Below are 27,090 nucleotides of genomic sequence, written 5' to 3' on the forward strand. Positions count from 1 at the left end.
GGGCATGAAGCAGGTATGGAGGAGATGAAAACTCCAGACATCCAGAGGCCCCCAGAACACAAGAGACCAAGGAAGACCAACAGAGGGGCAGCCGCACCACTGTAGCTGAGGAGAGTCCCCGATGAGGGGTCGCTCAGCAGCCACGGAGCAGAAGCCAGAGGGGGTTGCAGTGACGCGCCCGTGAGCTCCGCCGGCAGCCAGCCGTGCCTGAGTGACAGAGCCCCAGGCCGAGAGGCCGGGGGCACCCCACCTCCGAAGTGGCCCGAGCGAGCCCCAGGCTCCAGGCCCCGATAAGCGGCCCCCAAGGAGTGAGCCGGTGTGTACCTGGACGCCATTTGTTTCTTGTGTTGTTATACTTCTCTATTTTTGTGTTGTCAGCTGACATATTTCTTGTCTGACCTGACACTTTTTTTTCCTAACACTGATAGATTAGTCTGAAGTTTTCTCTCTCTGTTTCAGAGCTGGATTGACCTCATATTTACATTGTCCTTGGGTTCATTTTATGAGTATGGTGTATTATTTATATACCACCTGATTTGCTGTTAGTCGTTCACAAAATGCTTCTTCTTTTTTCCATCTTTCTGAAATGTGTCAATCAAATATTTCAGTCATTTGGAATAACAATAACAATAGCACCTTTGCTAGACTGAGTTTCTACTTTGGAGCCTGTATTTTCAGAGAAATATGCAAATATGTATGCTTATATTGTGTTTCACTGTGAGCTCAGGTATTATCATACAGTACTATAGTGAGCAAAGCTCCCTTAACCTCAGCATAGATCTGTAAATCTTATCATGTTGTGGTTGAGCTCCTGTTTTAAATTTGTTTGTCACCCCAATCGCAGGAAATAACAATTTGTGTGGTTGAACTGAAACAGCAGACTTTCATATTTCACAAACTAAAGGCAACATTTAAATTCATAGTTCAATTTCTAATTTCTAGTTTAACTTATTGAAGGAACATATGGCATTAAGACATAAAATCTAAAGACAACCTGAAAATGACATGAAAAAAGTCCAAAAAACGTTACAATTGGCAGATGTTTACACACTTTTATATACATCGGCATGACTGTGATGGTAATTTTGTCCTTTTAATTGTTTATGTGAACTGTTCTTATTCCAGGGTGAAATTGTACAGCATATATCTTTCATGACTAAAAAACAGGAACTTGGTGCACATGTATGACTTCTTGATTAGAGACAATCCAAGATTCAGATATTTGCATCACAGTGGTAAACATGGCTCTGTCCCAGCTTTGTGGGTACATTTAATACGCTTTCTACATTTTATTTTGAACATATGGATTTATGAGATTTGCAAATTACAGCATTATGGTTTTTTTTTCAATTCTATTTTAACCAGTGTGCTGACATTTTAAGAACTGTGTTTGTATTTAGAAGCTAAGATTTGTACACTAACAGGAATGTGACACAACATGAATGTGAAAGCAGTTTTATGTTTACATAAAAGCAGTTCAATCAATCATCAATATTGTGAAAATAATTTTGACCATAATCATGCAACCCTAATAAATGAGAAGACAATTCATATAACATGTTTTTAATAAAACTACTTGCATGCGGGAATGGTTGGTTAGAGTTTCATGTGTACAGCAGTCGAGCTCTCTCTGATAACAGTTATCACTCTGAAGCAAGTTATCTGATTTTTTTTGCCTAGTGAAGAGATGGTACAGATAAGCTTGTAGGTATGTGGTAACTTACAGTTATACCACACAAAAATATTAGCACATTAGTTTATTTGGGTGATACTGAGTGTAATTATCATGGTTTCAAAACTTGTGAATCTGAAAGGACAATAATGTACAAGGGTCTATTTTCATGTTCATAAATTATTCAGCGATGCTTCTTGTTTTGATTTCATTAGTTCAGTTAATAATTTTTTTTAATAATAATGTAAACAATGAGAACAAAGCATAAAGAAATATTTTTTTTTTACTATTGGTAGAATACTATACCTATACCTTTATTTTTTTTAAAATAAAACAAATCATGATTGAGTTTAGATATTAGTTTCGATTAAATTATTTATGTTATTTACAGTTTTATTTCCTAATCATACTATTCAATCTCTTTTTTGGGACCTTTGTCCAAACTCAAATAAAAAACTAGTCTTTGTGGTTTCAGAGCTGCAGCATCATTGTCCTGTTTAAAAGTAGTTTAAAAGTAGAGACACTTCATGTCAGCCAGGCTCAGTTTACATTTCACAGTCAGTTGTTTTTGTCCTTTATAAATATAAATTCAGAAAAATCATTAATATTATTCAAGTACAGGCAAATCATATACAAATGTGCACAAAGAGCAAAGTCAAATTTCCACTCTGCTCTTGGCTTGCGTTCCTTGTTAACTCTCTGCTGTGTGCTGATAACATAAAGCATGACATCTGCTGAACGGAAGACTTTTGACTTGAACCACAAGCTGCATTTCCTCTTTCCTTGGTGGCCCGCCCAGAAATCTTTCAGTAGATAAAAACAAACCTGTGACAAAAAAACAAAACAAAACAAAACAAAACACAAAACAAAACACGTAAGTTCTACATGTAAGTCTTAAAGGCTACTCGGGCCAATATAGAATTTTTTTTATTCCTTCTTGGAATTTATTAGATTTTTTTTTGTTTGAAAAATGTTTTCAAAGTCTTACATCTGTCAGAAATTGTACAACATTCTCAATTTTCAAAGAAGTTTATTCAAAGACATCAACATATGTCAAAAACAATCTGCTGGGCTTCATTCAAGAGCTTTAAAGTTACCAAATCTTCTACTGAGGTTTTTGTTGAGTGTGCGAGTTGATATCAACAGCAAATTTCTCCATCATTCAAAATATGACCTCACATTTTAAAAACCCTGATTTTGTTCCAGATTTGTCTTTAACTCTTTCAAGTTTGAATCATGAAATTAATTGCCACAAAATTATTTTTTATTTTAAATGGAACATTTATTGAACCTTCTGATATATATTTTTAAAACGTAAACATTAATTTTTTATTTAAGTTTTATTTTATTTTATTTTTTTTTATTTTAACTTTTTTTGCAATTTATTGCTTAAAAGAGCATTACGACATTTATTGTGTTTACTGTTTACTGGATTTACATCTTGATTAGTTGGTGAAAGGATAACAAATAAGAATAAACATTAGAATTATAATCATCATTATCTGGTGGCTGATCATGAAGGAGAGAGGAGTAAATCTGAGAGTGGCTTTGGATCTCTCTTTTGTGTATAGCCGAGCTTTGATTAATGTGCAGAGACTGAGTGAGACCAAAACATGAAGGAAATACTGTCGGTTTAATAAAGAACATGTAAAGTGAGGTTTAATGTTCAAAAGGAGGGATGAGTGCTGCTGTACCAATGTGCTAAATAATGGATCAGTAAAGATAAAAAGGTTAATTTTATTCCATTGTTTTGTGCTCTGTTTATTAAACATGTTATGAAACAAGATCAAGTCTCATCCTCTCACTCTGTGTATCAACACAGCAGCAGAAAAAGAATAAATAATACAATTCTCCAAACGACTGATAGAAACTGCTTTCAGTTTGAAGCACAGTGCTGATCAGGCAGGCCACAAAGCTAACCTCAGGCTTTGTGTTGCGGATCTCGATGTCATCCCGCACCTGCAGATGGCGGACCTGAAACTCTCCTGCTGTACATATCCGAACGTGAAATCTTATGTGCTGTTTAACCTTGTTTGGCCTGCCAGCACCTATTTGTATTTTTACAAATAGCCACCCATCGCTGAGTTTGCACGCTAATTTTGTCTCAGATTATGTCATAGTGTTTGTCGCTGCTGTCTGTTGTGTTGCTGCTGCAGGTTTCCCATGAATGCATGTGGTTTTGTGTTGTCAAAACAGCAACACACCACTGAATGTCAATAGCTTGAGAGTGTCTAATCTAGGGCCTCCATCCTCAAATCAATTTATTTTGTATGCAGTTATTAACCCTTGTATGGTGTTTGGGTCTGTGAGACCCGTTTTCAGTTTTTTTCAAAAGAAAAATTAAACAATGAATTATTTTTTCAACCTGAAATTCATTGGCTTTGGCTTATTTTCTGTGAAGAACATAAATCCGAACTAATTTTCAATGACCTCATACTGTACCTCCCCCCACGCATTTACATTACATACAAGGTGTTCGGGTCCACTGGACCCAGGTCTAGTAAAAGTGTTGAAAGTGTAGGTCCTGTGTTCCCACACTCTGTCTTCCTCCTTTCTGGTGCTGCTGATAGTGTTTTCTTCCCCTCCTGCTGGCGCACAAAGTTGCAACATTGTTGAAAATTCAACTATCAACACCGTCTGCTCTTACATTCCCACACATTTTACCCTCTTTCTTGAGGGATCCAAATCTTTATTTTCATAATACTATAAATAAGACTTTGCCAGTGTGGTTCTTTATCACAACTGATCAAGATGGCAAAAGATTATCTGCTGCGAGGGCCATCCAATTGATTTTGGAAGAGAGAGGAGCTTCGGATGATGATGTTGACAAAGAGGTTTCAGAATATTTCACATTTCTGAAAATTCAGAGTCTGACAGTGACTTTGAAGAAGAGGATGAGGTTGAGCACCATTTAGTAACAAAACGAAGACGAGTACCCCATCAGCAGTCAGCTCCAGGACCAGAACAAGCCCACCAGACAGCAAGTGAAGAAATATGGATGTCAATAACTGGTGAAATTGAATGGTCTTCTTGCCCAAGAAATGAGCCACCCTGCAGAGCTGTTACTGTGATAAGCCAGGGCCAACATGGCTGACAGTTACTCATGTGCAGGACATCAAGTCTTCATTTGAGATTTTCATCCCAGATTCCATCCAGAAAATTATTCTGGATTGCAATAATCTAGAAGGAAGGTGTGTTTTTGGAGAGAAGTGGAAGGAGATGGACCAAATTCATCTAAGAACCCCAAAGGCCTACTTTGGGGTTCTTATCCTTGCAGGAGTTTTCAGGTCCAAAGGGGAATCCACAGAATCCCTGTGGGATGCAGAAACTGGCAAGAACCTTTCCGTGCATCAATGTCTCTGGAAAACTTCCACAAAATTTCCAGGATTATCCGTTTTGATAACAGAGACGACAGACTAGCTCGACGGCAGAGAGACAAGCTAGCTGCCATCAGGACAGTGTGGGATAAGTGTGTGCACCACCTCCCCCTGTTTTACAACCCTGGGCATAATGTCACAATTGATGAGCAGCTGATCCCATTTAGTTGTGAAACATATTGCTTCACATGTAAATGTGTTGTGTCTTTCCACTCACTCCACTTGATTATAACTGATTAATTTTTTATAACATTTTATGAAAAAAAAAAAAAAAAAAAAAAAAAACGAGAAGCACATTAATTCATAAATGTGATCTAACAAAGGTAAAGGGAAAAAATTAACCATGTTTGCTGTTCATATGGCTTGTAATTGGGATGAAGTAAACATCTGTTGAGTAATTTAACATAAAATTGTTTGATAGTGTTAATTTAGAAAGCCAAAACTCTAGCGGGTCCACCAGACCCGTGAACACTGGCTGAGTAACAAAAATATGAACACCACACAAGGGTTAAAATGCTGCCTTTAGACTGTGTAATTAAATATATCTGATCAGAAGATATAGCCATACAGCCAAAACATAGCCGGTTACATGCAGACTTAGAGGATGAACTGTACTGTGCAAGCCTTTACAGTATATTTATCCACATACTATTGAATCCACAGCACACATGACAGGCACAGTGGTTTTAAGAACACTGGGCAAAATCTGAAAATAGTTACAGAAGCATAATAGGATATGGTTTTATTTTAAACGTCTGAACAAGAAAAAAGCTGATATGTTTGCGGTGTACAGCTGAGTGTAGCTTGTAGCTGCTGACTTAAGTTTAAAAGGAAGGAAGCCCAGAAAGGGTGTAGTTCAAAGAAGACAAACTCTGAAGAAGAGCTTCAGTTATGAACCACACTGCCTCCTACTAACCATTCTTTGCATTACACCAGTGACAAAAAAATATCTCCATATTGCCTGTATGTATGTGTTCAGCCCCCTCTCAACAAAAATTGTTGTGCAAAAGCTTGTTTATACACTTAGATTCAATCATGAGCCCTCAGTTTCTCACAGACATTGAAAATATGTTTTACCTCCTCTAATACACTCGCCTTCATTTTATACTCGTGGCCACCTTTTAATGTCACAGATGGGTCGATACTTTCTCTTGATGAATCAAACTGCAGTGAAGAGGTACAAACAAACTCTGTACAGTGATGTTGGTGCTCACACAGTCCAATCATAACCATTCTGTAAGGATTCAGTGATACTCTGTCAAAATAATGCTTCACTTAATAGACTTATCACATGGTAACATGCCATGATGCAAATAATACATTCTGAAGTCAAAGTCTTTATCACTTACCATCAGAGGTGTGGGAAATATTTAACACCCAGCCAAGTAGATGAATTTATTATTCCTTAATCCACGCATCCATCCAGCCTCTTCCACTTATCCAGGGCTGGGTTGCAGGTGCAACAGCACAAGCAAGGATGCAAAGACCTTCCTCTCACCATCTTACAATGCTGTGATTGCAGCCATTCTCCGACTCTCTGTGAATGGTACTGATAGCCACTGATCAATGGTCTTTGATCAGTGATTGTTGATCAATGGTCATGTCAATTTGCATATTAACGATCAAGGAACTGACCTTAAAGCCCATTGTTAATTCAGTGGGCTGGTTTCAGTCATTATGCACATGTACTGTTTATAATTTAGGGAAACCTGGTGTCAGCTGAGACTGAAGACGCCACTTGGATGAATGACCAAATGTTTCTCCCACTGAAAACATTAGATCCAGATGAAAATAACATTCCTCTCCCCTGGCTACCACCTTGACTTTAGACAAGACTGCTAACTAGTATGATGTGTAAGCATGTTGCAAAACCCTCTGCACGCTACATGTCAATCTCAAAAATTCAATTCAGTCATAGAGCTGAATGAAGCTTCCGACTCTTTAATGAGTACATAGTAATGTGTATATAGAAATCATAAAAAACAAATGTATTTAATCATTTTAATCCTAACAAATCCCTCCTTTCAAACGTATTTTATGTGTGAATCAAAAGAACAGGCGCTTTGTTCAGCTTGCACAGCTTCCCATCCAGTGTGATACTCAGCCTTTCCAGCTTTCTGCGTTACCTCAAGTGGAGTCCTGTGCTCAAGTCGGTGCTAATTCAGCTGTCTGCCTCCTTTGGTCAGTTACTGGGTCATACAGACCGTCAGCCTGTCCCCTCAGGAGAACACACCAACCAAACAAAGGCACACAGCATTAGGGGCTCCAACTTATCTCTCGGCTCAGTCTTGAATCCTCCTCACCTGATTCATCACTGACCCCAACCAGCAAAGGGATCTGACAGGATGGTGTCGCATGTTCTTCCATTAGTGCATTAAACATGTATCATATGATAAAAACACTCCATCAGTTTGACTAAGAGAACTTCGACCGCTTACCCCTCACATTTATATTTGGTTTATATAAATGTGGCCTTCTGTAAGCGTGACTCAGAATCTGTTGTCTCCAGTCTGGCACTTGACAGCAACTCTGCCAGCGAGCATTTCCAATCCTCCTTTCTTCTTTGCTCTGAAACCTCGGGCAAGTTATTAAGAAACTCTTCAGTTGACACGGAATCTTCTCTAAACTCACTAAAATGCAGCTTTGAAAAATAATCTCCAGCTCTTTTCCATCCTCAGATTGAATACAGTGAATAAGGTGCTTTTGTCCATTTTTCGTCTCCGTACTGAAGAAGAACTTAGCGGGAGCATCTATTTCAGCAATAGTTTGAAAACAGACGTCAAGACAGGAATTGGCTTACCATCCCGATTATCTCCGTTATTTTCGTAGGTAGCCAATAGCCCCGTGATTATCAGCAGTTACCACGGCTGACTAGCCGCATCAGAGCCAGTTCTCTCAAAAACATTTTAAATCCAGCTACAGACACGTGACTGGGCAGACGTCACATGCAGTAAATTTGGGCCCATGTGCGGTTTGGCCTTGCAACTTCTGATTGGTTGCAGTGACCCGAATGGGCATCATTACTGTGATTCTATTGGCTCAAACAATTAAAAAGAGGTGTCAATCATTCACATTGGACAAAAGAAACCAAAGTTACAGCCCCTCAGAGGCCAATTAAACGCTCCATGCGCACAGCACAAAAGGCCCATTGCTATGTGAATGTGTGGTTCATTCTTCAAAAATATTCAAAAACATGCAGTTTTAGGCCTGTTAATAAAATTAAATCATTTCTGCTCTTTAATATCTAAAAAATTCAATATGGTGTCCAATGTGTGCCAAAATTGGACATCTTTGTACGACTGGATATTTATGTATTGACAGTGCTGTAATTTTTCACTGTTTCAGTTTAGAAACCTAAATCTTTGCACAGATGATGTTTACATGTTGGTTACTGAATTTCTGGAATAAAATCTCAACTGAAGCATAATTTAAAAGAGTTATATGCTAAAAAAAAATAAAGAAATAAATTAGGAGAGGAAAAAAGTCTACTTACTTTTTCTGTCTTCCAGTCTCAGTAACTTTGACACAGTAATATCTGTTACAATATTTACACCTCTGATTAATTTTCACAAGTGTTAGCTTTATTGTGATACCAAGATTGTATACTCAGGGTTTGTAATTGCAGAGAAATAGTCAATTAATTTTGGGCATTTCATTTTCGAGCAGGAAGCTCCGAAACCCCTTTGGGGCTTAACAGGCCAGACAAATCACAAAGGACCTTAAGAGACAGTGAGTTAAAGTGGACAGTATATCCTTAGTTTCTTAACATAAAATTCATTGTTGCAGGCAGGGACAGCGACAGTGATCCCCTTAAACAGATTTTTAGTTTGCTCATATTGCACCGAGTTATTGGTTCTGTTATTAGTTAACTAACATAAACTAATGTATTAGCAGCAAGCACCCAGTGATGTCACGTTCTGTACTGACACAAGATGGCGCAAGAGGAACTGAAATAAGGATACTAAATAAACATTCTGAAGCCCAAAGCTACATAAATGTTAGTCAATCGCCATGCAAATCTATCTAGTCCTCAGACACATTCTGCAGACATAATGTATCAGAAACAGCAGTGCTGAGATGATAATAATAACAATGATGACAATGATAATCTCCTTAGCCACAAATCTTAAAAATATAATACAACACAGTAGAAGTGCAGAATAAAATAAATGTTGCAATTCATCATAGCCTGCTACAGTTTCACAAAATACATATTTTGCATCTTTATACAAATGGGATAATGTTTGTTTGTTTGTTTGATTTTTCACTGATCACAGAATTTCTAACTCTAACTTATGAAGGATTATAAGTGTTTTGTTGGCCTGAGTTTCTACTTTAGACTCTGTACTTTATGTAAATTGTTTTTTTTTAATTAATTTGGTTTTTCTTTTAATTATTTATTAGAGGAATTAAGTTCAAATGTTTCCTTCAGGCTACATAAAAACATACATATCTATTTTACTTTTAGCTCAAATGTGTTTAAAATATACAATAGTGAAATGGCTCCTTTGACCTCTACATAGATCTGTTAATGTTCTCATTTTGTGATGGATTTTTATGTTTGACCCCAAACACAGGAAATGACTCATTGTGTGGTTGAACTGAAACTAAAGACTTTGTATGTAGAACTACTTGAATATACACTCAAGGACCGTACGTGCCATCAACAGCTTTTTCAACAGTGCTCAAAATCATCAGTGCTGAACCAGAACAATAGATTTTAAATATATTTTAGAAACTACAAAAAAGCATATATATCTATATATATATATATATATATATATATATATATATATATATATATATATATATATATATACCAGCTTTTTGTAAATTCCTTGGGTAAAATCTTGGTGTCACCTTTTACTGCTGTTACAGTAATGGAATAATATTCGAATGAAAGCAAAGCAATAAATCAGATACTGCTTCATTGTATAAAACACTTTAAGAGTGAACTGGACCAAAGCTGGCCTATAAGTGGCCAGCAGAGGGAGTGTCTGCTTCCCCTATAATCAGAGGAAGCCCAGACAGCAGGACATTGACTTTCTATCTGTTTTCACACTGTGTCATGCATACTTAAATGTGCCGGTGAAAATTATTACTATTATTTCAATATAGGCAGATCATATGAGCATTTGTCAAACACAAACAGAACAAAGTCAAATTCTTCTCACTGTACTCTTGTCATCATTCCTTGTTAACTCTCTTCTGTGAGCTGATAACAGAAAACAAGACATCTGCTACACAGAAGACTTCAGGCTGAAACCACAGGCTGCATTTCCTCTTTACTAGGTGGCCCAAACAGACATCGTGAGGCCTTACAGTGATAAAAATAAGCCCGTGGGAGAATAGTCAGTAACCACCAACAGTATTTTACACACATGTAGGCTGCTTAAAAGAACAAATACTTAATTCTGTAATGCCATCATTGCAGTTTGATGTTGTGTTATTCTTGCTTAAAGTTGCTTCATGGTGAAAATGTATCACTGTATTTCATTGCAGATTTGAATAGAATATAATTGTCAAGAATGTTTTGCATCTATCAACAATGCAATATAGGTCCCTCTACCATCTGGCCTTTTCACTCTTGCTGCAATCCTAGCCTAGCTTCAACAACTCTTTTCCATTTCTTTATGGTGGCTCATCAATCGTATCTTTGTGGAGGTATCAGAGCTATGCACTTCACCCTTTTCTTCTCCATTCTTCATACATCCCCTCACTCTCTAAGATTGTCTAAACTATCATTTTCCCCGATTTGGTCGATCTAAATTTTTTATTAATATGGGTCAAATGTGACCTGGAACAACCTCAATATATCTAAATTTTAACAGGTCAAAAATCGGTCAAATTTGAACTTAACAATATGTTAAAAGCTACAAAGCACAGAGAGTTTATGTTAAAAAAAACAAAACAAAAAAACACATACGCATATGATCTTACTCTTACTTACTTTAAACAGCTCTCTAAACTGTACATTTTTTCTTCTTTTGCTTTGTACTGATGTCAGCTCATGCAGCAATTTACTTGATATGGTTATGGTCATCAAATAGCCATCTGTGTCCCCAACCCCCTCACAGTGTGTGGGTGTGGGTGATGCGCCGTTCACTTTGTGGTGGTTTTTTAAGGTTTGCTGTGACACTAAACACAGGAAATGACCCTTTAGATGGTTGATCTTAAGCAAAGCAAAATCCTCTAAAAACATGTGTTTATTTATTTATTTATTTTCACCAGTAACTCTAAGTGAGCTCAGTTTGACAATAGGATTTTGCACAGACATGAGATTCGAGTTGTGCCTATGCCTCCTCCCCCCTGCAATAACAGACCAGCAGATGTCTGTGCCTGGAGATAAGATTTTTGTTGCATATAATTAACATAAAAGTAAATAATAATAATATATATATATATATATATCTATACACATATAAACATACATATATTTTGTATTGTATGTTTCGGAGTTATAGCTCCTGTTGCTCCTATTGCTGCTGAGACTACTTTCGACTTTATATTCCACATCTACTCCAGTTGCTCCTTCATGCCGGGGTATTTCTCTGTTTTCTCGTGCTCCTTCTTCCTACTGTTGCTGTCTGCTGGGTAGCCACATCTACCACAACTGCAGTCTACTGTTCCTTGTCTACCACCACAAAACTCCCCCATAAAGTGCACTGATGATTCAGTTCACTTATTAGCCTATTAGCTGTGACAAATAACAAACACACACTCATATAATATCAAATTAATTGCATGTTTACTCCTACAGAACTGTTCATATTTGGTCATTATCCATGAATATGTGACTAGCACTGTAAAAGAGGTTGTAGGATATAATATAATATAATATAATATAATATAATATAATACAATATAATACAATATAATACAATATAATATAATATAATATAATATAATCTTAGTCTATCATGATAAGTAAATGAAGTCTCTGCACATTGCTTTTCTCCCCCAATACCTACAGGAAACACAAGCAGTATATTGCTGCTTACAATAAGTTTTGAAAGGTTCTATCACATATTAAATTCAGTTTACAAGGTCTGGTGTCTACTGGTGTTTTTTCATCTTAACAAAAAAAATAAAATCTAGTATAGCCTGAAAAAAAATTAGCTGAGCTGTCAAGAACATGTCAAACCAAAATGCAACTAATGCCTCAATTATACAGTCTCTCTCTGTGACGGTACACCTTCACTTTATTTCCATGGCTTCAGATCACACCAAAAGTGTTACTGGGAAAAAACATTTCGCACTAAATTCTATTAAACATTTGCATGCATGACCTCTGCCCCTTTTACCTGCTCTGTGCATCTTGACAAAGCTTGAGAGAAGAAGAGAAATGAGAGACTAAGATGCATCTGATGTATTTCAATAGTTCCCTAAAACAGTGGTCCTCAACCCCCGGGCCTCGGACCGGTACCGGTCTGTGAGTCGTTTGGTACCGGGCCTTGAGAGTTGAGGCTCAGGTGTGAAATGTATAGTTTTCAGTGCTTTTATCATTAACTCGGCTTCCCTGGGTCTTTTCCCATGTTGTAGTTGTGTGTCTTATTTTGAAAGAAATGTTTACGTGTTACCATAGTGACCAGAGAGCCTTAAGGGGCAGAGAGAAGGATGTTACTCTAAATGTAGTTGGCACATTTCAGGAGGATGCTGCTGATAAAGTTACACAATTACACAGTGAATTCATGTTTATTATTATATTTACAAAATGCCACAGTTTTTGTCTTGGTCGTATCATTTTATTTTGTTGTATTTATCGGCGACACCTTAATTGCAGGTCCGTGAAAATATTGTCTGACATTGCCCTAAAACCATGTTGACCAATCAGAAGCTTGAAAGGAGATCATGTCTTATGGAAATCTGAAACACACTTATGTACATATAACCAGGTTTCTTTGTTAGATTTATTAAAGTAACCAGTAAGTAACAAGTAATCAAAGAAGTAAAACAGACCATCAGATAAAGGCAAAAAGGAAACCTTGTGCTACTCTAAGTGGTCTGATGTGAAATCAGCATCATACTTAAAATTTACAGCATCTAATGAAGTAAACATCACAACACACATTTCTATACATGCATATATATATGTTCTCACCCTATTTAATATACAAACTACATTCAACAAAAATAAAAATAATATGGACTAATACAAAGGTAGACTCTATTAGTTCAATAAGAAGTATAACTTGGAGGAATTGAACATAATTTATTAAGATTGAGAAATGAATCGATGCCTTTGGCAATTCAACTTCAATGACCCATCATGGCAGAACAGAATCCAAACAGTGATAGGACTTAGGAGAGTTTCCCCTGGAGTCTAAACTCTGGTGGTGGTGAAGATGAAGACTGAGGCTTGGATGGAGCTCTGACTGAGGTGTTAGTGAGGTGGAGATTGGGAGGATGTGGGTGACGCGAATGAAAGTCTGCAAGCGAGAACGATATAAGAGCACTGACATCCAAAGCATGCACACATATTTTACTTGTCATCAGTTCCTATTTCAATTTCAGAATAAAGGCTTCGTCAGATTTAGGACACATGTATCCAAAGCTCTGTAGCTTTAACAGTAAAACGATATCTTTTTCTCTAAGTATCATTTTATAGCATCATTGACTGGGATTCACATTATTGTGGTCAAAGCTCTCTGTAGTGTCACATTTCCATATAAAGGTGATGGTATTAGTACATGTACTAACCCATACACTCTGTTTCCTCTGACACTGCTGATGAAAAGTAAAAAAAATAAAAATAAAATAATTATATATTTTATTTTATGTACTTACTTCTCTTATCAAGAATAATAGTAGATGCTACATTAATGTATTCATGTGCTGGTCTCTCTACACCGTTAACCTCTAAGAAGTCTATTAAAGTTTATACTGTACCACTTCGAGTGATTCCAGAGTTTCTGATCGATTCATAGACAGAAAGATCACCTACAGGAGAGTAAAATACAAGAAATAAAGTAAAATTAGTTTTCTTTTGTTTGTTTTTGTATGTCTGTATCTTTAGTGCTAAATGACTTTTAATAGTTACAAAAGTTATCATTTTTAGCGCTGACCGTGGAGAAGAGAGGAGTAAATCTGAGTGTCACTTTGGTTAGGAGTTTGGGGTGCAGCAGAGGATTGATTGATGTTTGGAGACTGCATGAACCTAAAACATGTCGTGTAAATGTAAAACTCATGTGTAACATTGTCATGCTTAAAAAGAACAGAAACAGTACTGTACAAACCTGTTTCTACAGCGATCTGTCAAAAAAGGGAAAGAAATGCATACTGTAATCCCTTTAAAGCACCAGAATGTATAAACCCTTCAGTCTAATATAAATATGTGGTAGTCTCACCTCTTATCCTTGTGTGGCAGCATATACAGCACAACAACACGGGAACAGTGAGTAAACTTCCAAAAACAAGTCCAATGATGAAAGGCACAAGAAACGAGTGGCTTTCACATCTGAAACCTTAAATTATAAAATATAAAACAACATAAACGATGGAATAACATTTTGGATGTAGAGAGCACAAACTCTGAGTGGTCAGTGACAGAAAAGCATAGATTACAGCTAAAGTCAGACTAAAATGAAGAAGTCAAACTACATGTATCTTTTAAAGACAAGAAATGTGATAAATACTACTGAGTAAGAGTAAGTTGGTAAATTAAAGAAATATGAACATAAATCCAAGCAGGATGTCCTTAAAACTCCCTGAAAAGTCTTCAGTTAATCCAAATTGCTGCAGCAAGAGCAGCAATCTAGGGACTAGATTACTGACAGGGACTAGAAAGAGAGAACATATTTCTCCTATATTATTGGCTTCCCTTCATTGGCTTCCTGTTAAATTCTGAATTGAATTCAAAATCTTGCTCCTCACATACAAGGTCTTAAATAATCAGGCCCCATCTTATCTTAAGGACCTTATAGTACCATATCATTCCATTAGAGCGGATCGCCCCATGCGTGGGGCTGGATGGCGCTAACGCGTCAACGAGCTAACTGCGCTAACGCGTTGACGCCGTGCACCCCCACGCACGGGGCTAGATGCTAGATGTTTCTTACTGTTAAAAAGGAGTTTTTCCTTCTCACATTTGCTGAAGCACTTGCTCATAAAGGGTCATATGATTATTGGGTTTTCCTCTGTTTTCTTTGTATTATTGTAGCGTCTTTACCTTACAATATGAAGCACCTTGTGGCAACTGTTGTTGTGATTTGATGCTGTATAAATAAAACTGAATTTTAATTTTTACAATTTTTTTGAAAATATATAAAATGATTTATTAAATTAGGAATTTATATTAGATGCCTGAGTTAGCTTTTGTTGCTTGATATTTTTCATGGCTGGGCAAAAATATTCACAACCAGGAGGTTGAGGAAATGCAGTAGCATGCAAGGACCTGGAGCCACACATATGAAAAACGCTGCAGAGACAGCCGTCATTGGCTTTGAGGTATGAACCCTGAGTTGGTTAATGTGTTTCACCACACCAGACGGTCATAGCATGGTTTTGTGTGCGTACACCATACCAAAAAAAATAAATAAATAAAAGCTGTGAGATGCCAAATTGACTCCAAACCCACAGGTAGCAGGACCTGGCTATCGTTGATGTATTAAAATGTTGAGCGATAGTAATAGATAAATAAAGAAGAATCAGCCCCTTCATCAGCAGTATGAGCTGCTGGCATCTAAATATTGTTTTGTTAACAGATTACTTTTATTTATTACTTATTTCTTTTGTTGGTAGTACCTATATTCATCTTTTGAGAGCGATAAACAGAAAAGTTGTATCTGGTGTTCTATTCCTGTCAGGATTTTGCTATAAATTGAAACAAAAGTAATTCAGATCTATTGTACAACAAAATATAACAGATTCTCATTTTGGCTCCCTAGGTTTTGAGAATTTTAGCAGTTTCACAATCAATTATATATATATATATATATATATATATATATATATAAACACCCAGCACGCCCCTGTGGGCGGTTTATCCTTCAAGCTCGGGTCCTCTACCAGAGGCCTGGGAGCTTGAGGGTCCTGCGCAGTATCTCAGCTGTTCCCAGGACTGCGCTCTTCTGGACAGAGATCTCCGATGTTATTCCCGGGATCTGCTGGAGCCACTCGCCTAGCTTGGGAGTCACCGCACCTAGTGCTCCGATTACCACGGGGACCACCGTTACCTTCACCCTCCACATCCTCTCGAGCTCTTCTCTGAGCCCTTGGTATTTCTCCAGCTTCTCGTGTTCCTTCTTCCTGATATTGCTGTCATTCGGAACCGCTACATCGATCACTACGGCCGTCTTCTTCTGTTTGTCTACCACCACTATGTCCGGTTGGTTAGCCACCACCATTTTGTCCGTCTGTATCTGGAAGTCCCACAGGATCTTAGCTCGGTCATTCTCCACCACCCTTGGGGGCATCTCCCATTTTGACCTCGGGACTTCCAGGTTATACTCGGCACAGATGTTCCTTTACACTATGCCGGCCACTTGGTTATGGCGTTCCATGTATGCCTTGCCTGCTAGCATCTTGCACCCTGCTGTTATGTGCTGGATTGTCTCTGGGGCATCTTTACACAGCCTGCACCTGGGGTCTTGCCTGGTGTGATAGACCCCAGCCTCTATGGATCTTGTACTCAGAGCTTGTTCTTGTGCTGCCATGATTAGTGCCTCTGTGCTGTCTTTCAGTCCAGCTTTGTCCAGCCACTGGTAGGATTTCTGGATATCAGCCACCTCCTCTATCTGCCGGTGGTACATACCGTGCAGGGGCCTGTCCTTCCATGATGGTTCCTTGTCTCCCTCCTCTTTCTTGGGTTTCTGCTGCCTGAGGTATTCACTGAGCACTCGGTCAGTTGGGGCCATCTTCCCAATGTATTCTTGGATGTTCCTTGTCTCATCCTGGACTGTGGTGCTGACACTCACCAGTGCCCGGCCCCCTTCCTTCCGCTTAGCGTACAGCCTCAGGGTGCTGGACTTGGGGTGAAACCCTCCATGCATGGTAAGGAGCGTTCTTGTCTTTATGTCAGTGGCTTCTATCTCCTCCTTTGGCCAGCCTATTACCCCAGCAGGGTACCTGATCACGGGCAGGGCGTACGTGTTGATGGCCCGGATCTTGTTTGCAGCTTTTCTAGCGGCCTCTTCATGGTTCCCATTTGCCTGCGGGATCCCCAGGTACTTGTAACTGTCCTCTATGTCTGCAATGTTGCCTTCTGGTAGTTCAATCCCCTCAGTTCTGACTACCTTCCCTCTCTTTGTTACCATCCGACTACACTTCTCCAGTCCGAACGACATTCCAATGTCATTGCTGTGTAGCCTGGTAGTGTGGATCAGTGAATCGATGTCTCGTTCACTCTTGGCATACAGCTTGATGTCATCCATGTACAGGAGGTGGCTGCACCCTGTTTTCGTGTCTTGCCCACCGATGCCTTCTTGTTCCAGTAGCCCACTTTTCGTCAGGGTGCCCTGGTTCCTCAACACCTGACGCGGACCTTGTTGATCCGGGCGACGTCCGAGCCGGCATGCCTTCATATTTATCTGTCTCGCTCATGTCTGCGGTAGGCTTGCTTAGCATAGGGGGTCTAGCCTTAGGACCCTTACTGGATACAGACGCCCCAGGCAGGAATCGAACTTACGATCCTATATATATATATATATATATATATATATATATATATCCCTTCTTTTGACTCTGCCTTAACCAAGTAGTTTAAGACATGGGACAAAAATAATGAATAATGAATGAATCAATAGCAAAGAAAATTTTGTCAGCTGTTAATTTCATGTTAATTATGGATTTCATTTGTTTTATATCTGAACAAAATACAACACTTACCATTTGTCTCAATTGTGACTGAAACACTGTCCTCTGTGAAGAAAACTGGGTCTCCTCTTCCTCCTCTGCAGTAATAGATGCCTCCTTCTGCGACACTGAAAGTGTGGGATGATGTTCCGTTTGTTATTCTCTGGGCTGCAGAAGACTCTGAGGTACGTCTGAACCAGTAATATCTCCATCTTGCAGAGTCGTTCACAGAGCAGTTCAGGGTCACGCTGCCCCCCAGTGAGGCCCGAGGTTTTTCAGTTTGTGCTGGTCAGTTTGGAAAACACAAGTAAAGCATTAAGGTAGAAAAAAGATGGTTACTTTATTACATCTTAATAGAAAAGAATGCCAATATTGTTAATTATTATACATGTAATCCATAACATCGATGCAGGACATGCAAATCTCATAAATGCAAATTTTATTCACAGTATAAGATAGAAAACCTATCAAAATGTTTAAAGTGATAACATGTACAATTTAAATAAAAATATTTGCTAATTACTTATCCTTATCAAGGTCATAGGGGGGCTGAATTTCTATCCCAGCTACCACAAGGCAAGATGCAAGGTACACCATGGAGATGTCGCCAGGCTGATGCCCTGGAGACAGACCTGGGGAGGGTGCACAAGTTGAGCACCTACTTGCTGGGCCTTAGCCCATGGGGCCCAGCTGGGTGCAGCCCAAAAAAAGGACATGGGACCACCCGCCTGTAGACCTGCCATCCACAGGAGGCAGGCAAAAGGGCGACTGCAGTGTGTGCTTGGTGGCAGTCAATGGCATAAACCGTGGCAGACAGATCCCTGGCAAACCGATGGTTTGTTCTCTGCAACTTCAGGTTGGGGAAAGGGTCCTGACTGTGATCTGCAGTTATGCACTGAACAACAGTACCTGCCCTTGTTGAAATCCATGGGTGGCTTGCTTAAGAGTGCTCCACCTGGGGACTCTGTCGTCTACTGGGAGACTTCAACACTCATGTGGGAAACTACACTGAGACCTGGAGGGGTTTGATTGGGAACAATGGCCTGCCTGACCTGAACCTGAGTGGTGTACTGTTACTTACTTTGACAGCATTCTGAGGGAGACTGCGGACATTAAGTCTGAATGGACCATTTTAAGCACCTCCATTGCTGAGACTGCTGCACTGAGCTCCGGCTGCAAGGTGGTTGGTGCCTGTAGTGGTGGTAACCCCCGAAACAACTGGTGGGCACCAGAGGTGAAGGGAGCCATCAGGCAGAGGAAGGAGTCATGTTGGGCTGTTCAGCTGAGTTTAAAGTGGCAGAAATAAGAATCAGCACCTCCAAGTCTGAGGCTTGAGGTCCTCAGCTGGAAAAGGGTGGCATGCCCACTCCAGGTCAGGGATAAGTTGCTGCCCCAAGTAGAGGAGATTAAGTATCTTGGGGTCTATTTCACAGGTGAGGAGAGGAGGAGGTTTGGAGATCTGCAGTTACTGGTTTCCTTTTATACACTCCACCTTAGCACTTTGTGACTTTGTGTCATGGTATCTGGTCAGGTGTCCCAGTATTCTGAGTTTTAAATGTATTCCTTCCTCAGGGTTCCTCCCTCGAACATACCCTGACCATTATTCTCATCACAGCCATCTGTTATGTGTTTTTTAACTTTTTGAGTTTACTATTAGCCATTTATCATCACCTTATCTTTATCAAAAATAAAACATATAACTGATAGATTCTGTTATTTCAAACATATGAGTGTACTGGTTGGAAAACAACTAGCTAGTTAATAAACAAACTGGAAGACTGAACAACAAGATAGAATCAAAATATAATGGAAATACGTTCAATTGGCTTTGAAAGTATTAAAGTATAGAAAGACAGACAAACAGTGCAGATCACAAATACAATGAGTCACTGTGCCTTGTCAGAAATACTGTAACAGTTAAACTCACAGGTTTCCTCCACAATGAATTCACTGCTGTCCTCTGTGTAGTAAACTGGATCTCCTCTCCCTCCTCTGCAGTGGTACAGACCTCCTTGTGAGACACTAATAACTCTGTTTGCTTCATTTCCTCTCATGAGCTGAGCTTTAGAAGAGACTGAATCACGTCTGAACCAGTCAAACTTCCAGTCAGCAGAGCCCTCCACAGAGCAGCTCAGTGTCACACTGCCCCCTGCTGGTATGGTTGAACTTTGTGCTCTCAGTGTGGCTATGGGTTTATTTGCTGTTGAAGATACAGAAAGAGAAAAAACAGTAGATTGATGTCAATTTTCTTTAACAAGAATTTTGTTATGAAAACAATCACACTTTATACATTCAGTCAGTCATTTAAATTGTAGTGAGCTCCAATGTTAAGAAGTGGCTCGGACTTCCCAAATGCCTCATCAGCTTTGGACTCTATAGCAACAGGATACTGTCATTGCCTATCGCTAGCCTGGTAGAGGAGTTTAAATGTGCCAAAGTGAGGCTTGAGATGTCACTCACAGACTCCCGGGACCCCATGGTGAGAGGCACTGCTCCCACCCTAACAAGTGGGAGAGTGTCAAAAAGAGGAAACTCTTCTGGGGAGTTTCATCATCCGAGCAACACACGATGTGCTACCTTCCCCAATAAATCTGCAGCTGTGGTTTGGAAAGGACCCATCCAGCCCCCTGTGTACAATCCCAGCCACACTCAAGCACATCTTGGTTGGTTGTAGGACTAGCCTTACTCAGGGCAGATACACATGGAGACACAACCAGGTCCTCAGTTCTCTAGCCGAGAAAGTTGAGTATAAAAGAAAATCCATCAAAGCTCAACCTTTCACAAACCAAGAGGAGCGTCAGTTTTCATCAGCATTTATCCGGGAGGGAGACAAGCTGAAGCCAAGCCCCTCAAACCCGGACCTGGGCCCACTGAAGGTTGCCAGGGATTGGCAGATGCACGTGGACTTGGATCAGAGGCTAATTTTTCCACCGAGATCGTAACAACTACTCGTCCTTTGGTCTAACTCCCCAAAAATGGTACCATGGGAGGAAGCAATTGAGGAAGCTTTTGAGCTTAAGAAGCTCAAAGTACAGAGGCTGGAAGATCAAGGTGTGCCCAGTGGAAGTGGGGTGCAGGGGCTTTGTTGCCAGTACAACAGCAAAACTGCTTAGAGAGATTGGGATCAAAGGACAGGTGCAACGGCAGGCTAAACGGCCGGGTAAAAGACCGAAAGTTGAGGCATAACGATGAGTGCTGCTGGTAAAGTTTCTGGGCTGCCTTTTCTCATAACAGCCATTCCTCAAGATTTTGTCCATTCAAAGCAATGCATTATCAGGGACTGTAACATCTAGTCCTTTTACTGAACCTGATTTTTCAAACTGTTTTTGGAGTTTATTATATATATTACATCTCACCACTTTATAGGGTCATGTATCTTTGCAAAGTAAAAAATGACCTGTGCTCATATAAAAAAAAAAATCAAATTTAGAACATGATAGACACGTGGAATCATTATAAAGCTGGTTTTTGTTTTGTTTTGTTAGTGCTGTTGTTAAGAATACTTTTTTCTGGAAAGTCATAATTTTGGAAAGTGGGGTGGGGTGAAAGTCATTAGGTCCCTTTACCATCACCGTCACCACCACTGCCTCAGACTCGGTGCAATCTAAACATCCCCTCAGTATTTTAGCTACATGATGTAGAGGCACACATAGACTGACTAAAATTATCAAAAGATTTTACTGATTTCTTAACACTGTACATTCCCTTTTGAGAAATAATATTATAGGTCTCCCTTTCCTGTCTTTCACATGTGTACATTAAATCTATTTTTTATGTATGCTAGACAGTTCAACTCACACAAGACAATCAGTGTGAAGGGGTCACTCCATTTTGCTAAGAGATAGTCACTGCTACCCCGACATTTGTAGTCTCCACTGTGGGACACTGATAATCTGCTGATCCTGTATTCACTGGATGTTTCAGGGATGTTTGGGTTTGGTGATTTCCATTCATATGTCATCTCCTTGTCTTCCCCTCCTTGGATCTCACATTGAAGGATGATTGTCTCACCAATGAACATCTGAGGCCAACGGTGTTGCGACTTTACAACATACAGGACTGTTCCCAAAAAACAAACACAATGTGAAGAAAAACAAAAAAAGAAAAAGAGAAAAGAAATTAACAGGTAAAAGGTTTATGAAGTGTTACTTTGATGTCAGTGATTAATATTTGTTATTTCAAAATGTAACACTCACCCCGTTTCTTAATTTTAACTGGAACGCTGTCCTCTGTGGAGAAAACTGGATCTCCTCTACCTCCTCTGCAGTAATAGATGCCTCCTTCTGAAATACTGATCGTGTGCTCTGATGTTCCAGCTCCTATTTTCTGAGCCACAGAAAACTCTGAATCACGTCTGAACCAGTCAAACTTCCAGCCAGCAGAGCCCTCCACAGAGCAGCTCAGTGTCACGCTGCCCCCTGCTGGTATGACTCCCTCATGTGCTGTTATTAAGGCCCGAGGTTTACTGGCTGTTTAAAGAAAAATATAAAACAAGTAAAACACAAAGATATGACTTGCTTCGTGTATGACTTGCAATACATTTGTTATAGAAATTTTTAAAAAATCATTATCTGGTTTGTGAGCTATTATGGACTGAAGCTATTAAGTTTTCCTTAATAACTTATTAAGGCAGTAGAGTTTTATGTGATATCAGTCAGCCATATAGGTAATTTGTGCTGGGAGCATCTGGCAGAGTCCCCAGTTATTCATTGTTTTTTTATTTATGCAGGTAAAAGCATCATTGAGATTAGAGATTCCTTTTTTCAAGAGAGACCTGAATGTCACAAATCTCCCTGGTATGGATATCCTATCTATTCTCAATATGTCCTGGGATTGCTCTGGGGCTACCTTCAGTAGGACATGCCTGGAACACCTCACTGAGGAGGCTCCCAGGATATCTGAACCACCTTGTGGTTAATGCCAGTGTGATTGAGGATTTCTTTAAAGTATTACTTCTATATCCAACTGTATCCTGAACTAAGGTTGCCATATTTCCATGGTTGCACTGCTTTGCTTCCTGAGTCACATGGTCGTTTGCCAGGATCACTTTTAAGTCAACCAAAGGTTTTGTGACATGGAACCAAACTTCTACCACACCTGAGTTTGTAATTAAGCGATTGCCAGAGTTGCACTCCCCTTCATTTATTGGAACCTGTCAGGTACAGGCTAACCAAGCACAATAGGACTGCTATTATTTTCACATACAAGAGTCTGGTTCTGGAATTACTGCAACAACAGGCAACAACCATCTTGTTTTCCCCAGCTCTATATATCCACTCCAGCAATGGAGGTGCAGAATAACAGCTAAATCCTTCTGTGCATTTTAAGGATCTTTTCCACCTCTTCATACCTTTCTTCACTTCCTCCACCTGTCCTCGTCTCTCATTTTTGATTTTCTTTGTTATGCAGATGATACACAGTCCTACCTCTCCCTAAAACCAGGCGTTGATAGCACATTGCAGAAAGTTTCAGATTGTCTTAGTGACATAAATTGCTGGATGTCTTTGAACTTTCTCAAACTAAACCATGACAAAAGTGACATTACAATTTTTGGCCAACAAGACTCTGTTAGTCTCACAAGAAATGACTTGGGCCCACGATCAGCTAATCTACATCCCCATGTTAAAAATATTGAGGATTCTACCCTCAAGCTGTACAAACAAATAAATTGAGTTGTTGTTGGCAGTTTCTTCCAGCTCAGGAGCATTTCTATCCTCAAAACTATCTTGTCATCTAAAGATCTGGAAACCGTTATCCATTATTATTATTATTATTATTATTATTATTATTATTATGCCTTCATTTCATCATATCTTGATTTCTGTAACTCTCTCTATTTACGCGTCTGTCAATGAAGCCTGTCCCGCCTGCAACTTGTTTAAAATACAGCCGCAAGGCTCCTGACGGATGCGAGAAAGAGAGACAGTATTACTCCGATACTCACATCTTTACATTGGCTGCCAGTTAAATACCAAATTGATTTCAAGGTTTTATTATTTGTTTTTAAAGCCCTCCATGGCTTGGCTCCAGCTTACATTTCAGATCTCCTTAGCCTGTACCTACCCACTCGAACTATGCATTCCTCCAGTCAGATGTTTTTACTGGTTCTACGCACCCAGATAAAATCCAGAGGTGACAGGGCTTCCTCCATCGCTGCTCCGAGACTCTGGAACAGTCTTCCCTCTTTTATAAAATTGTCTTCCTCTTTGGAAATCTTCAAATCAAATTTGAAGACCTATCTATTTTCAAAGACTTTCGGATCTGATGCCGCTTTTGTTACATTTTAGCTATTCTGGTGTTTTATCTCATTGGATCATTTATACACGTGTATATGTATACATGTATTTATGTCCACGTGCGTACTCGTGTGTGTGTGTGCATATATGCATGCATACGTATGTGCATATGTACTGGTACATATATACTTGTATAAACAAATGTATATAAGAGTCTGCTTGGGTGTGTGTATATATTTGGATGTTTTGTGATGTTTTTAACTCATTTATGTTAATTATTTCTTTTATTTGATTACATCATCCCTGTTCAGCACTTTGGCCGATACTTGATGTCTTTTAAATGTGCTATACAAATAAAGCTGACTTGACTTGACTTTCCTATACTTCATGATTCCACTGCTAAGTCTCCTTGTCCTTTTTCTTCTGTCAAGAGAATACATCGAATATGTTCCTCATGGTTTCCCTCACCTCTACAATTGTACTTTCCCAGCCGTCTGGTAATTCTTGCCTACCACCCAGATCTATCTCAACTCCTCCCTGTGCAGCATTCTTCCTCCTTCAACTTTCACCATTTAATTCTTCCCTTTGCCTTCAGTCGCTTCCTCTTCTTCTTGATTTAAAAAAAGTCTCGATTCTTCTTCTTAATATTCAAAGTACTTTACATGTGCAGTATCTCATTATTAGGACATTTGGCAAATTCAAGAGATTAATTTCATTCAAGAGGTAATGGCAATAAATACGAAAATAAATAAATAAAGACTGAATTACATTTGAGGAAAACAAGAAAGAAAGAAAAAATCTCACCTGTAGCATTTCCATAGAAGACCGTACTGAGCACTGAAATGAAGATTGAAACCTGATCAGATTTTGTTAAACCTGTTTTTGATGAAGTTAAGGAATCACTCAATATAATTATATTGAAATAAACTTTAAATGTGCTACATTCAAGACAAATTGTGTTGTCTGGAAATTTACTGTAATTCTCATAATTCAGTTCAGTTCAGTTTTATTTATTTAGCTTCAAATTACAACAACAGCCACATCGAGGCACTTTACATTGTAAGATAAAGACCCTACAATAATACAGAAACATGTTCAATAATTTGTGATACTCATAAGACACAGTTATTAATGTACTCACATAATAAATCAAGCATGCAGAACAAAGAGTGCCTCATTGTCACACCCAACCCTGCTGCAGTGCTAAAGTCAACGTGTTCTAACGGTGAAGCTGTTTCCTTGTAAAGTGTCTTTGTGCTTCCTTCCCCTTTATAATGAGCTCATAGAACTATAAACAGCTACACAAACCACAGCAGCACCGTTCCACTGCTGACATTTGTTGTCCACATCAGCTTGCTTCTTGTGCCAAGAAAGGTCAAAACAGTCACATTATGTTCTGCATTTATTTATGTAATTATCATTTACAGTGATCATAGCACTACTTTCTGGTTGCAGTGGTTCCCATCATTGGTAATTCACTATGAAATACATGCATCATCTAAACTACTACGTGGACTAGTGTGATTACATTTGTTTCCTCGTTACAATATTAAACATCAGTAAACAATGAGGAAAAATTGCCATTTGTTTGACTGACAAACGCACTCTTTGCAGCTTCTCTACACATCTACACACACACACACATGCACACACATGCACACACACACACGCACACACACAAAGATATGTGTCATGGCCATAGTCACTCCAGTTCTCTCAAATTTTTCATAGCCTTGCATTAACACTATGGGTAGCGCAGTGCAAAAGGAGCACCATTAAATTCCCACTGTGCTCTTCTTGACTAGATTCCTTTTTTGATCGTCTGCTTAAAAATTTGGTGAACATAAAAGCAGCTCTAAGCTACAGACTGCATTTCCTTTTCTCTAGATGACGTAATTCATCAGGTCACTTTCAGTACATAAAAATAAGTATAGCAGAATGGACAGAAACTACATATGCACATATGCAAAGCTGACACAAAAAGAAAGTAGTACAATTTACTGTACTGATTATGTTACTTTTATTAAAAAGAATACAGCATTTATCATCTGCAAAGTCTTGAACTCTACAGGTGAAGTTGTTGTTGCTGACATGATCTGGTGTATAGGGATACAGTGCTCCCATCAAAAGTCAGAGAGTGCAACACTGTCAAAACAGTAACATCCAATCAATTGTTTAACCTCTTATCTAATTCAAAGTGACACAGGGACAAAAAGTGGTGTACATCTTGGAAAGGTCGCCACATTATCAGAGGGTCAACATAGAGAGAGAGAATCAGCCATTCTCAAGCACATCTTTGGTCTGTCAGAGGAAGTCAGAGTAAAGTTTATTCTGGCTTACTCTGTGGGAAACTCCACAGAGAAATATATGAGCAGGCTGTGGTTAGTACTGCGAGCCAAGTGTGCTAATCATAGATAGACATTTAATTTTAAATATAAAAAAAATGTGATCCCACACATAATTCTCTATCATCTTGATGAAGATGTTGGAAGGGACTGGGACCAGAACAATGAACCTTAGGTGCCTTGGTTGGAGGTCAACTGTAGCAGCGCAGGAACACAGAGGCCCTCTGAACTCGGTGGCGAAAAATCCATGGCGTCTGGTCCTGGTTGCTCAGGGCCCATGGGCTCTGATTCTGTTTGTATGGGATGACTGGTGACTAGAGCAGCACTGAAGGCTTCAGAGATGACTCGGGAACCTGGAGCTGCTCAGGAGGCTTTGGTAGCCTGGGTTTCTAAAGCTTGAGCTGCACAGGGCTCACAGATTAGCAATTATCCTGGGCAACATAGGTGGGAGCTTCTACCTGGAAGAGGGAGCTCGAGGAGTTAAGGTTGCAGATGCCTCAGACTAACTAGGTGCAGAACCACCAATGAACTGCTTGGTATCATCAAGCCAGAAGAGCTGGCCAACATTGAGTCAGGAATTTCCAGAAAAATGGGCAAAGGTGAGCTCCCCAGACATGCTGCAGGTCTTGGGCTGGTAACTACTACTTCACCATCAAGAGCTTCTTCAT

At 39.3% G+C, this 27,090-nt stretch overlaps 1 protein-coding gene across 1 annotated transcript; it reads right to left on the reverse strand.

The window, feature by feature from the left end:
* Positions 1-12,725: 12,725 nt before the first annotated feature.
* Positions 12,726-25,332, reverse strand: LOC146579898 (basement membrane-specific heparan sulfate proteoglycan core protein-like). Its single transcript, XM_085266037.1, has 11 exons — positions 25,219-25,332; positions 24,882-24,914; positions 22,038-22,310; positions 21,640-21,900; positions 19,769-20,041; positions 17,875-18,126; positions 14,397-14,513; positions 14,286-14,301; positions 14,115-14,206; positions 13,939-13,989; positions 12,726-13,478 (listed from the first exon to the last, which is right to left on the reverse strand). Exons 1-11 carry the CDS (start codon positions 25,253-25,255, stop codon positions 13,351-13,353), a joined length of 1,533 nt encoding a protein of 510 aa, XP_085122163.1. The 5' UTR covers positions 25,256-25,332; the 3' UTR covers positions 12,726-13,350.
* Positions 25,333-27,090: the final 1,758 nt, after the last annotated feature.

The sequence above is a fragment of the Mchenga conophoros genome, linkage group LG3, assembly GCF_057382185.1.
Source record: "Mchenga conophoros isolate Kocher_MC1m ecotype Shallow Benthic linkage group LG3, M_conophoros_male_GT1.1, whole genome shotgun sequence".
NCBI lineage: Eukaryota > Metazoa > Chordata > Actinopteri > Cichliformes > Cichlidae > Mchenga > Mchenga conophoros.